The 14202-nt window shown below is 42.9% G+C and overlaps 1 protein-coding gene across 8 annotated transcripts in view; it reads left to right on the top strand.

Moving 5' to 3' along the window:
- Window positions 1-14202, top strand: part of SNTG2 (syntrophin gamma 2) — a 388440-nt gene that overhangs the window by 54931 nt on the left and 319307 nt on the right. Inside the window, exon 1 of one of the 8 annotated variants that reach the window (XM_055378682.2) lies at window positions 12987-14039. The exons of the other annotated variants lie outside the window; for them this stretch is intronic. Within the exon in view, the coding sequence (XP_055234657.2) occupies window positions 14025-14039 (15 nt within the window). The 5' untranslated portion in view covers window positions 12987-14024. Of the gene's footprint in view, window positions 1-12986; window positions 14040-14202 lie in introns of those variants that run through there. 8 annotated transcript variants of the gene reach the window in all.

Raw genomic sequence — 14202 nt, 5'->3', positions numbered from 1 at the left:
GTGGCTCACACCTGTCATCCCAGCACTTTGGGAGGCTGAGGCAGGTGGATCGCCTGAGGTCAGGAGTTTGAGACCACCCTGACCAACATGGAGAAACCTCGTCTCCACTAACAGTACAAAAATTAGCCAGGCGTGGTGACATGCGCCTGTAGTCCCAGCTACTCAGGAGGCTGAGGCAGGGGAATTGCTTGAAGCTGGGAGGCGGAGGTTGCAGTGAGCCGAGATTGCACCATTGCACTCCAGCCTGGGCGACAGAGCAAGACTCTGCCTCAAAATATATATATATATATATATATATATATATATATATATATATATATATATGAACGTTGACATTGCTCTTGAGACTTTATTTTTATATTATTTAAACATTGGATGAAAAATTTTACATGCCAACTGAATTATGTGGAGGAAGCCAAGATAAATAATTAGCAATATATTCTTCAGGGACATATGAGCAGAGTATTGGAAAACTCTGGAAGAAAATTCTGTGAATACGTATTTGGATGGCTAATCTTGTGTTTTGGTGAAAAATTCTTTTTTTATTTTGAGTGGACCTCAGTATCATCATTTACTTAGAGAATTTACCGTTGTCTACTTTTAGTTATAGTTTTCTGTATAGACTTGGCCCGCCACATCCGTGGGTTCAACCAACTGTGGATGGAATGCATTTGAATAGAAAATGTGTCTGTACTTATGTATAGACTTTTTCCTTGTCTTTATTCCCTAAATAATATATTGTAACAGTGTTGTTATGGCATTTACATTGTGGTAGATAGAAGTAATCTGGAGATGATTTAAAGTGTGAGGGAGGGCCAGGCGCGGTGGCTCACGCCTGTAATGTCAGCAGTTTGGGAGGCTGAAATGGGTGGATCACCTGAGGTCAGAAGATCTAGACCAGCCTGACCATCATGGTGAAACAAACACCCTTTCTACTAAAAGTACAAAATTAGCCAGGCATGGTGACACACGCCTGTAATCCCAGCTACTAGGGAGGCTGAGGCAGGAGAATTGCTTGAACCTGGGAGTTGAAAGTTTCAGTGAGCCGAGATTGTGCCACTGCACCCCAGCCTGGGCAACAGAGCGAGACTCCATCTCAAATAAATAAATAAATAAATAAATAAATAAATGTGTGTATATGTATGTATGTATGGGGGAGGAGGTGCATGGGTTTTTTGCAAATACCGCTCCATTTTATATCAGGGACTTGAGTATGCGTGGGTTTGGGTATCTGGGGAGGTCCTGGAATCCATCCCCCACAGATCCCAAAGGACACTGCATGACTCTCACACACACCCTAGTGAGAAGGACATTAGACAGGCGACCTGAGTTCTATGTTTTGGCCAATTCCTGACCCACACGATCCTAGGCCATCATAAATCACATCTCTAAACTTGTTACCTCATCGGTGGAGACACCTGGGTGTTGCCAAGAGAAGTAGCAAAGGTTTTGGTGTTTGATGGACTCACATTTAGACCTGACTTGCCCTTTCCAGCTGAGGATGTTGGGCAGGAAACAAAACTTCCCCGAGCCTCAGTTTCCACAGTAAAAATGGCATTAATCATATGTGTTACACATTGTTGTGAAGATTGAAGATGATGTCTCTAAATCACCCACCACAAGGCATAGTAGACAAGGTGAGCAAGGAATTTTCTGAGTAAACGTAGCATTACCTTCTAAGACTGCTTCTTTTGAACGATTTCCTAAAAATCATCGTAGAATGATGTACTATATGGGAGAGCACTCAGTAAGCGTTCAGGTCTATAGAAAAAGATGCACATCCCTTGTATGGAGTTATAAACTCAGTGGACAATATGCCTTAGAAGGTTTTGTTTTGTTTTGTTTTTGGTTTATTTTTTGAGACAGACTCTCACTCTGTCACCCAGGCTGGAGTGCAGTGGCGCGATCTCGGCTCACTGCAACCTCCACCCCCTGCCTCAGCTTCCCAAGTAGCTGGGATTACAGATGCCTGCCACTGCACCTGGTTAATTTTATAATTTTTAGTAGAGACGGGGTTTCACCATCTTGGCCAGGCTGGTATTGAACTCTTGACCTTGTGGTCCACCTGCCTTGGCTTCCCAAAGTGCTGGGATTACAGGCGTGAGCCACAACACCAGGCCAGGTTTTTATTTTGTAGGGGGCATGTTATTTCTTGGCCTTACTGATCTTGGCATTTATTTAAAAGGCTTGATAATAACATATTGAAGACACTGTTTTACACACACAAATAGTACTCGTTTTCTATTTTTCTGTTCTATATCTTTCTCTGAAAGTAGTTGATCTGTGTTTCTGTAAACAAACTTAATTCTCTTTAGTTAGGGGACATTTTGAATGTGTGTTTATAACACTCACCATTTATAAGCAGATTCCAGTAATTTTACATCTATTTTATTTCACATGAGCAAACTAGTATTACTTATCTCCATTCTTGACTATTTTTAGTGCTTCACAAAATTATAGTCATTTCTATAATAGCTTTATCACTTTTTTTGAGATGCGCAAAAAATGGATGTTCAGGTAACCATCACATAACAATCATCACATACCAGTATTTGGCCTTCTTACTGTGAACATTTTCCATTTAAAAAACAAAGTGTACTGCATTAAACAATGCATGAATTTCAGACTAAATGCCTGCTTATCTACGTCATCAAACAGTTTTTATTATTTATATTTATTAACATTACAGAAACCTGTAATGTCATAGAACTAATGATAGGTGACATAAATATTTATTGATGTTTTAGTTATAGTTTTCATTTTAGAAAAAAATACAGTAATGTAAAAGGGCATCTGGTTTGGAGTAGATTTGGATAGTAATTAGTATTTTTGCTTTTCCATAAAAATAAATACAAGTTTATAAGTTACATATATTTTAAATTGTTATTAAACTCAGGTTTCCCAGGTTTTGTGCTCAGTGTTCATTTCAGTTCTTTCTGAAAGGCCCTAGGTTACCTAATTTTGCATTTGACAGCAAGTGCTGTTTCAAATTACTGAATTTTGGTATTGCAGGAAAGACCTGTATGGCAACCTGAAATTGCTTGTACATAATTGCCTTTCAAATTATAGCCCATTAGAAAGAAATGCACCCTTCTTAGAGCACCTAGGAAAATATTTTCTACAGAGAAACTCCTGGTATCAAAATCCCTAAAGCTGTGTGAGCAGCTGGCTCTAAAGGCGGTCACGTCTGGTCCTGGATCGTGTATATGGCAGCCACACCTGTGTCCCCAGGAAGACATGCTGGTTCTGATACTGGTGAATCTCCCAACCACGTGGAACCACGTGAATTCTCTCCTCATTTTCCCTTTCCTGATCTCAGATTTATGATAGGGAATGAGATCTTCCCTTCCCTATGTTCCTATTGCCCCCATCTCTCTTCTCATCGTTTCATTTGTAAATGAATCAGAAGTCCTGACTTGTGGAAGAGATGCCCTATGCAAGATTCTCCACGTGTGCTACTGATGTACCTGATCAAGTTAAGTCACTGTTTGGGGAAAGGAGCAGTACTTTTGCTGGTATCATTTACATTTGTACTAACAGGTGAGATATTATCAGAACACACTCTATTACTATTATCAGAGGTGTCTGATAATGAGATCATTATAATATGTGTTTCAAAGGGGTATGAACACACTAGATGGAGCTTATGAGATGTCAGAAGGAGAGGTAATGGGATGTCCACGGGGTGAGTTGAATGTGGCGTGAGCACTTAGGGGCTCACTAAAGATGGGACCCAGAACTCAGGCTGCAAAGGTGAAGGATAAAGAGTGAAGCTTATACAGTAAAAGTCAACCTACTTGCATTTACTGAAGGAATAGATAACATAAATATGTTGTATATGCCAAGACTGGACCTGGTCTAGCTGGGTGTGAACCACAAATGCAGAATTGTGGCTGTTGTAAATAAAGGGAAAGGAGACCCCGACAATCAGCCTCATGAGCATGGTGTGTGGGATTGTGAATGAATCTGTCCCTCTGCTCAAAATCACTCAAGCATTTATCTGAGCATTTTGCTTGTAGGCATCAGAGCCAGACTATAATTAGAGAAGTTGGAATATGGCCAACAGGATGCCACAGGAAAAATTAAATGCTTGCAAAACACACATTGCAAGAAACAGAGTCTCTTTTCATTGGAAGAGTGAACAGTCACACTTTTTTTCAGATGGTGCTTGGTTGTGGGAGAAAGGATTGTTAGAACATGATTGAAAGCCTGTCCAAGGCCCTATACGCAGGGCTCTTCACCTTTGTCTCTGCTGCTCCCGGAGCCATTACTGACAGGGCTATGAATGACAGCTGTGCTCAGTGGCTTGACCTCAGGCAGGGCCCAAGGGAGGGGCTCCCTCCCAGGCTGAGTCCAGAGCACTTCAAGCTAGAATGCAGAAAGGGAAGCACTTACTGTCCAGGCCCTAGAGTCTTCCGACTCTGGACAGAAAATGAAAAAGTGGAACTGAGTTAACTTTACAGCAAGATGCAATGGTGTGTTCGTGAATGGAAAAGTAGAACTGAGTTAACTTTACAAGATGCAATGGTGTGCTCATGGAAATGTTCCATCTCAGAGGCCTTTCTCAGTGCTCTGATAGGTTTTCTTTTAGTTTATTGAATGGAAGACAGATTTAGTTATAAAAACATAATCAGCAAGTATGAGCTCTGTCTGCCTCACTGTATCTGAAGTCCCAAGAAGCCACCATTCTGATCTAATCTCTAACGTGGCACAGGGTGACTGAGGGCCAGGTGGGAGCAGGGCGGAGCCACATAGGCAACACACTTGCGTCTGAGCACTTTCTCAGCTGCTAGAGCCAATTTCTGGTTATACAGATAAGCTTTGGTGAGAGAATAGAACAATTCAAGACATGCCTTTTAATACATAAACACAATGGACCATTCTCCTTTAACTGTTAAAAAAAAAAAACCCCACTAAATGAATCTGGTAACACCATCAGTACACATATAATTTATTAAGTACAAATGTGGAGACAAGTTTCAGAAACAATATTTGATGAATGAGCCATGATTCAGATTTTTAAATCATACCGTATTTGCATTTTAGATCTATTGTTATTTCTTTTTGGTTGCTGGTGGCCGTGTCTTGTGAGCAGCATAAAAAAATGTGATTGCGATGTTGCTATTTCTGACCTTGAGGAAAGTTTCAAATATATTTAATTTTCTGTGTATTAATATAAGTTAATATAATTGCAGGCTTTTTTGTTGAGATGACTTCAGGTTTCATATGAGGTCTGAAAATCTGGTAGTATGCATGAGTATCATTTTCATTTGACTTTAATAAATTACTGAAGAGATAAATGCTTATTATCAACTAAAAACACATTTAAAACACACATTTTAATTATTAGTAGATGCATATTAGTAATTGTAGACCTGGTTTTTATTGAAACTCTGCATTACACTCATTAGGAAATAATTTTGAAGTCTACTTGTATGTAGGCATGCATTTCTTCATATGTATTTTATATTCTCTGAGGAACCGAATATAGACAAAGATGGCATATTTCAAATATTGACTTAGAAACTTTCTTTTCACCAGTGAATACCAATTAGTTAGATTCCTGGATCTTCCTCTAAATCAAGCAGTCTCTAAATCATAAGCAAATTTCATTGCTCTCGAGATAATAATCTGCCTCCTCTTCTCCCTGACAATCAATACAAGCAGCGATCACAGTGGTCCCAGTGGAGAAGCCGTAACAATACTAAGCGTGAGGAACTGTCAAGGCTGTCATGTATGGGATGCCTACATTGCCAGGGCTTGCCATGGAGCTTCCATTAGATCCACAAAACAACATTTTGAAATACATTGTTCATCTCTGTTTCTATTTCATGAGTTCTCTCATCCTCGGTGCAAGTGGACATGTCCCTGTGTGGGAGGCCAGCGATGAGCAGAGCCTGGCACAGTCCCTGCCCCCTTAGAACCTACAGCTGGGTGGGTGGGTAATGAAACCTGCAGGCTTAATCGATAGTCACACAGAAAAGGGATGGCAGCGACTTGGGGGGTCTGGAGAGGGATTTATTTATAAAGGCAGAGAGAAGGGTGATCTAGAAAGGGATTTATAAAGGCAGAGAGAAGGGTGATCTGGAAAGGGATTTATATGGGCAGAGAGAAGGGTGGTCTGGAAAGGGATTTATAAGGGCACAGAGAAGGGTGGTCTGGAGAGGGATTTATAAGGGCAGAGAGAAGGGTGGTCTGGAGAGGGATTTATAAGGGCAGAGAGACATGGAATTTGCCTCACTGGCCGCATCAGCATGAATCTCGAGGTTTGGTGCTTGTGATGCAGTTGCGGGGAGGGGTGGGAGTTGAGGAGATGGAGAACTGGCTAGAACCCGAGGGGCAACCTTGGGGGGTGGAGGGGGAGCCTGAGGAAGCCGGGGGCCTGGGAAGGGGCTGGGCTGCGTGTGGCTGGGTAAGGCTGCATCTCTATCCTAAGAAGGAGTGAAAACCCCCGGGTGGTGGACAGCACGGGGCTGAGACGCAGGCGGGAAACCTTGGGATGTGCATTTTGAAAAACTGAGTTGCCAGGTGGAGAAGAGACTGGAGCGGGAGCAGGTATCCTGGTCCCACAGGCTTGCCCGGGGTAGAGATGTGGGCAGCTGGGACCATGTTGGTGGCTGTTCAGATGCAAAGAAGTAGATGGATTCGAGAGCCTCAAATGGACTCAATGTCTAGTTAAAGGCTTGGTAGAAGGGATGTTTAGATGCCATTAAAAATGACAGTCTTAATCAGATTAAAAATTTGGCCACATTAAAATATCCACACATATATATTATTTTTCAAAAACACACCATAAACCAAGTTAACTGACAGAATACAAGCTGGAAGGACATGTGTTCTATTTATGTGACTTACAAGAGGTTTATTTCTGTATTAAATGAAGATTTTAAAAACAAGCCAGTGTCATAAAAGGAAAAAAATCCCGTGGTACAGACAGACAATCCAGCAAGTGGAAACCTTTAAGGCCAGTAAACGTGGATGATGTCGAAGTTCACTTGTGATTGGAGAAATATAAATTTCCATCAATGGGGATGCCTTTCTCCTAGCTAGGAGACTGAAAAATAAAACGTGTTAAACCCAAATGTTGCCTAGTTTAGTGGATTGCTAGAAACTCACATGCAGCTTTGTAAATCATTACACATGTCTATGAGGATCAGTTCTCTAGAGGAATTGAAGACGCGCCTTTGGGTGCAGAGTTGCGTATCTGGGTGCCCTAGAAATTCCTTCGCTCCCAGCAGGATGTTCCAGCATCATCTGTATCTGCTGCCCTGCAAGACAAAAGACTTGCAAATGGCCCATGCAGCAGATAGTCCATGTTTATAAATGGTCAGTATTACTTGTAACAGGAAATAAAAATGGAAATAGCTGAAATAGAATACTGTAGGGGATTGTCTTAATACACTGCATACATGTGTTATGCTTTGTTAATTTCATGCAATGAAATATTACATTACTGTTAAAATGGATTAATTGGGGCTATCTCCATCAACATATCTAAATATGTTACAGCTTTGAGAAAGGCAGTTATAGAGCACAGTATATAGTATGACCCCCTTCCTGTAATTAAAAAAAAAAGTGTATAACTGTTGTCAACAAGTAATCCCATGGTTCATTAATTTGCAGACAACTTTGTTTTGTTTTGTTTTTTGTTTTGAGACGGAGTCTCGCTCTGTCACCCAGGCTGGAGTTCAGTGGCATGATCTTGGCTCACTGCAGCCTCTGCCTCCCAGGTTCCAGCGATTCTCCTGCCTCAGCCTCCTGGGTAGCTGAGATTACAGCGCGTGCCACGTGCCTGGCTAATTTTTGTATTTTTAGTAGAGATGGGGTTTCACCATGTTGGCCAGGCTGGCCTCAAACTCCTGATCTCAGGTGATCTGCCCGCCTCAGCCTCCCAAAGTGCAGGGATTACAGGCGTGAGCCACCACGCCTGGCCGATAACTTTATTTCTTATAGAGTTGCAGCCCTCAGGCTGGCCTTTCTGACAGGCTGCCTCCAGCAGAGACTGAAAGCAGGCACTTGAAGGAGGAAGGCTGAGACAGGAATTTATGCTGAACAGGTTGGCCAAATATACATATTTAGCAGGTAGGAGATGGAGCTATGCATATTCACGGACTGGCTCTGAGACATTTGACTGAATAAACACATATGTTATGTGTTCACTTTGGGGTGTGGACTTAACATAAAAATGTAGCAAAATTAGGCTCTGTGTGTTGAAAGGTGAAGCTGGGACATGAATGCCCTCAGTGCACGGCCTCTGCAAAACCAGCCAGGACCAGGCCATGGTGGGTGGTCTCTTATCAGGAGAAAGTTACTGGAATCATACCTTATCCAACTGAAGCTTCTGCTGTGGCTGGTAAGAGGTTCAGTTGGCCAGGGTCTCAGAGCTGGATGAGCTATGAGTGTTTTAATCTTTCTTATCTCTAGGCCAGTGCTGGTTCAGCTGCTACAGAAAAAGAAAATCTTGTGGCAGTGAGTATACGGTTTACTAAGAGCAGGGTGCACAACTCACCCTTTGCCTGGCACGGCTTTAGGTCCTGTTTGTAATTTGGTGCCTTATTGCCACAGAGAATCCACTCTGTCAGTCTTATGATCTCTGTTTTACTGCTATACCATCTAGTATTAATTATTCTGTAACTGTGTCATAAAAGTCTAAAAACTTCATTAGAAAACGAAATTGACTCTGTAAAGCAAAAGGTATGTAATAAGGGGAATTCTCAAGTATATCTTTTTAAAATTATATACACACATGCAGACACACGTATACACACATACACATGCAGGCATGCAGACACATGGAGCTACGTGTACACATGCAGACATGCAGACACATGCAATGTGCATGTACAAACATGCAAACAAATGCACATGCATGCACACATGTAGAGACACATACGTGCACATTCACACCCAGAATATATGCATATCCACACAGGCAGGGACACACACACATATACACATGTGCACACACACATGTATGTACATGTATTTATGGTGTAGGTTAAAATTGTATAAAGCTGGCGTTGAATATACAGATGCACACCATAGTGTTAAATTTTGCCTAAGAGCTCACGTATACATAAATTTTAAAAAGAAGAGTTACCGTATCTTCTTTTAATTTACTTGGTTTCTGATCACAGAGAAGCATTGCTAGACAGCTCTGTGACTGTGTCAGGTGAATGTTAAAGGGTTGTCGTGAGGGCAGTGTTAGCTATGGAATGCATCAATAACTGTCAGGTTCCGAGCACACAGTGGGTGTTCTACAAATGCGGATGGTGTGAGGAGGTGACGTGTGGTGTCTGGTCAGCTCATACTTCCATATTTTTCTTTAGGCTGTTCCCCTTCAGAGAGTGCCCCACGCCATCTCCAGTTGGGTTTCATCCGTCCTTTTTCCTCCAGGCCCTTTCAGAATTTTGTGCATGTATCTGGCATCCATGCATAAGAAATGTAAAGATATTTGTTGGTCATGGAGTTAGTTAGCAAAATATGTATGTTGTAGTATGGTAACGAGCCTCTATTGACTCCCACTTTTTACTGGTAGGGGTAAAATTTGAAAATGATTAATTCACAGTTATTTTAAAAATTCCATTAAGGCTGGCTGATTGCTGAAGTAGCTCTTACGTTCTGTTCAGTGCATCAAAGCAAGGGAAACACCATCTTGCAGAAAGTAGTGAGGAGACAAGCAGCCCTGGGGAGCTGAATGCATGTTGCTGGTGGTCAGAGGGTGTCTTCATTTACTGGCCACAATCGGCATGAGCTGCTGCTTCTGAAAGATGCCCTCGAAATCTGGTGCCCACCCCTGAGACCATGGTGGGCGCTCCAGGAATCCCTGCTTTAGTGTTCACTTATTTGTGGCAAAAGATGGGGCCTTGGTGCCCACAGCCGACTGGGTAGGCGGAGGCTGTGCAGTCAGGGAGGGGAGAGTGCATGGTGGGCAGGGTTGGGGCAGCTGTCAGACCTGGCGAAACATCAGTGAGAAAGTTTGGGAAAGGAGGAAGGAGTAGGAATGAGAGCTGTTTAGACCCAGGGCATGAACTTCTCACCTGGGTCAGGTGTGCTCTGCAGGGAAATATTCACGGCATGAATGAAATGCAAAGCCAATGCATGCTCAAGTGGCTGGCAAAAAAAAAAAAAATAAAATAAAATGAAAAGATTGCTTGATTTTTTGTAAAATGTTGGCAAAGGCCTGAGCACAACATGCTTTCACTTAATGGGCCATCACGTTACAGCCCCTATTGGCTCTCAGCAGGGTTGGCTCCCAGCAGGTGTTTTCTGAGTGCTGCTGGGCCTGGGATGCTGGTAGTTTCCAGGGTGTGAAGAGATGCCCATTGTCCTCCTCCTGTCCTGACAGGTTTCCCACTTGATGAGAATACAACACGCATGCAGAGCTCTATCTACAGTGCTGACAGCGCTGCATGTTTTACTAGAAGGACCTGGCATCAGCTCTTCGAGCAGGTGCTGTTAGGGGGGCAGCTGTGGAGGGTGTGAGTTGTGGACAGGCATTCCGAGCTGGGCTGCAGAGCACTGATGGAGGGACGTCATGGTGTGTATTGTGCATCAAACAGCCCCCTTTGGCTCAACTTCATATGATGGGCGATGAGGTTGAAATCAGACAGGCCAGATATCATGTCTGTGAGTCTTGGAGGGTCTTGGAGAATGTGCTAAGAAGTTTTCATTTTAATCCATCAGTGAGTGTGTTTGGAGCAAGAGAGGGACTAGTGATTCTAAACTGGTGTTTCTTGATTCACGTGGCAATGTTGTGCAGGGTTGAGTGGGAAGGGGACACACTGGAGCTGTTTAGAAGATGGTTTTGTGAATCTGAGTGAGTGTTGTGGGAAGAGGCCGTGGGTGTGCTGGAAATGTGGAGGGAGTGACCAGGTGTGGTATCCAAGGGAAGAAATGGCAAGGAGGGCAGGGTCAAAGTGGCTCCAAGCTTTGGAGATTGCACACTCTTCTGGAAAGAAAGGAAATGGAAATTCATTGAAAAACTATGTCACAGCAGGCTGTTGAAACTCTACAGACATTCTCTAAGTTAATGATAGTTCCACTGGTAATTATGCTGCAGGATTAGGCAGTTTTAGCTGAGGGATAACCACAGTGCTAGGAGGCTCATGCGAGGTGGGCGACCTGGTATTAACATCAACACAGAGGCCAGGCGTGGTGGCTCAGGTCTGTAATCCCAGCACTTTGGGAGGCCGAGGCAGGTGGATCACCTGAGGTCGGGAGACTAGTGTGGCCAACGTGGTGAAACCCCATCTCTACAAAAAAAAGAAAAATTAGCCGGATGTGGTGGCGGGCACCTGTAATCCCAGCTACTTGGGAAGCTGAGGTAGGAGAATTGCTTGAACTCCGGAGGCAGAGGTTGCAGTGAGCCGAGATCGTGCCACTGCACTCCAGCTTGGGGGACAGAGCGAGACTCCATCTCAAAGAAAAACAACAACAACACAGAAACACCATGGGCCACTGACAGTTATTCCCAATAGCCATTCAGGCATGAATCTCTTCTGATATTAACAATGGTGCATTTCAAGTACACAAGCTGATGATGAATAAAATCCCATTTTATACACATACGTGCATGCTCTTCCAGCCTTCATAGACGTGGGGTGGATGGTGGAGGACTCCAGGGCGATGCCCAGCGGGTGAATGGCAGGGCCACTTCCTAAGGGCCCAGGCATCTGGGCTTGGGCCCAGCTCCCCTGGCTCCAGCATGAATGCCTTTCCTCCCACTTCTGGCCCCTGGACTGGCCAGATGGTGAGTGAGGGAACCACTTACAACCATCAGCAGGCAGGCCACGGTGGAGCCTCAGAGGGACATCTGCAGAAGGACTTCTTTTTACCAAAGAGCTGTTCTGAAAACCCACTCAGCATCTGCACTGTCCAAATGGGATCTGATTGTGCTGGGTCTGTGTACTCATTCCTGCACTTCTCCAAATTTGTAGGAATTTTTTTTTAAAACACAGAGAAGTTGGAAGAATAGTCTAATAATATACTCCTCATCCATATTCAATTACTAATATTTTAATATATTTATCTTTGTGTTTTGTTTTTGCTGATTATTAAAAATCATTTGCAAAATTCAGGAATTTTAACCTCAAACATGTCAAACTGTCTGCCACACCAGGAAGTCCCATTATTCATGAGCTGAGTTTTTCACTTAAGAGAGTAACTCACAGACTTCTCTGTTTTTAACCATATGTATATATATATTTTTTGCCAATAGTAACTGTTGGACAGCATGAAAATATCCTACCAACAAGTTTTGCTTAATAGCTTTAGCATTTAATGATGATCCTTCTGAGTCAATTATTTCATTGAACCTGGAAAAATGGTGATTTTTGTATTACATTTTTAATGACCTTTCTCCAAAGAAGAATAGCTTTTCCTCATCAACTATAGAGACACTGCGGTTCCTCTTAAAATGAAAGGTGAATGATTAATTCTCTCTTGAATCGCCAATTTTCACAGTAAGGAATCGTGTTTTGATCTCTTCCAGTGGGGGCAATCAAGGCATGTTTGTCTCTTCCTCTCACTTGCTTTCTCTATAATTTTTTGAGTATTATTACATATACACGGTGCACTACAGTCAGTTACGGTAGCTACTATCTTTGACAGTTAAATAGACCCAAATGTGATTAGTAGGAGGTTCAAGCTGGTTTCCGTATCTTGTTGACCTGCACCCATAAAAGTCTGTTGATCAGTAGCTCCTTTTGTTTGATAATAAAAAATATCTCAGGCACGCTCTCATAATACTTTGCTGAATCCAGAAATGGCATGCCCCATTTTCCAAGGAGATAGATTGCTTTTTAAAATCCATCATTTTAACAGGGTATTTAGAAACCAAAAGCTTGCAGGGACATTTTCTGGACACATCAAGCAAATATATTTTAAAATTTTGTTTAAATATATTTTTTAATATTTTACTCAAATTTGATATAACTTATTTTTTGCCTTGACTTCTAGGAATTTTCTTTTTTTTTTTTCGTTTGCTTTAGGGCCAGAGTCTTTCTGTGTCATCCAGACTGAAGTGCAGCACTATGATCATAACTCATTGCAGCCTCCACCTCCTGGCACCTCCTGGCTCAAGCAATCCTCCCACCCCAGCCTCCTGAGTAGCTGGGACTATAGGAATGCACCACCATGCCCGGATTTATTATTATTATTAATTTTTGTAAAGACGGGGGTCTCACTTTTTTGCTCAGGCTGGTCTGAAACTCCTGGCCTCAAGTCATCCTCCTGCCTTGGCCTCCCAAAGTGCTGCAATTAAAAGTGTGAGCCACCACACCTGGCTTGAATTTTGTTTTATGTGCTTTTTTTCTTTAGTGAAAACACAAGCTCCTAATAATCCTATCATGCTAAATTACTTATTCTATGTGTCCATGATACATTTTCAAAATTTTAATACACTAGTTACACGTGAACTAGTACAGCCACTGTGGAGAAGAGTATGGAGTTTCCTCATAAAGTTATGAATAGAGCACAGAGGTGAACTGAAAACTATGAATTGACCCAGTGTTCCCATTACTGGGCATTTATCCGAAGGAAAGGAAATCCTGCGCTCCTGTGAATCCCTAGGTTCTTGCAAGTCCCTGATTTCCTGTGAGTCCCTGCGTTCCCATGAATCCCTTTGTTCCCATAAATTCCTTTGTTTTTGTGAGCCCCTGTGTTCCCGTGAATCCTTGCGCTCACGTGAACCGCCTGTGTTCCCGTGAGCCTCTGCGTTCCCGTGAATCCCTGCATTCCCGTGAGGACCTGCGTTCTCGGGAGCCTCTGCGTTCTCGTGAGCCCCTGCACTGCCGTGAATCTGAGTTCCCCTGAGTCCCTGAGTTCCCGTGAGTCCCTGAGTTCCCCTGAGTCCCTGAGTTCCCGGAGTCCTTGCATTCCCGTCAGTCCCTGAGTTCTCCTGAATCCCTGAGTTCCTGTGATTCCGAGTTTCTGATTCCCTGTGTTCCTCTGAGTCCCTGTATCCTCGAGTATTCCTGTATCCTTGTGAAGCCCCCGAGTTTTTGTGGATACTTGCCTAGTACATGGCAAGTGCGCAGGTACATTTTTTATTAATAAGGGATTGCATTGGGATTGGTGATAATCAAAATGGGTCAGTGCTAAATAGTGAATTTTCCTTCTGTCATTTCTTCTTTCCCCCTTCCATGAGAATCTCCTTGTGTAGCTGAGAAGCTGCAGTTAACATTGTAGCATCTTGATAGC

This window comes from Gorilla gorilla, chromosome 12, assembly GCF_029281585.2.
Source record: "Gorilla gorilla gorilla isolate KB3781 chromosome 12, NHGRI_mGorGor1-v2.1_pri, whole genome shotgun sequence".
NCBI lineage: Eukaryota > Metazoa > Chordata > Mammalia > Primates > Hominidae > Gorilla > Gorilla gorilla.
This window is presented reverse-complemented; position numbering and strand designations above follow the sequence as displayed.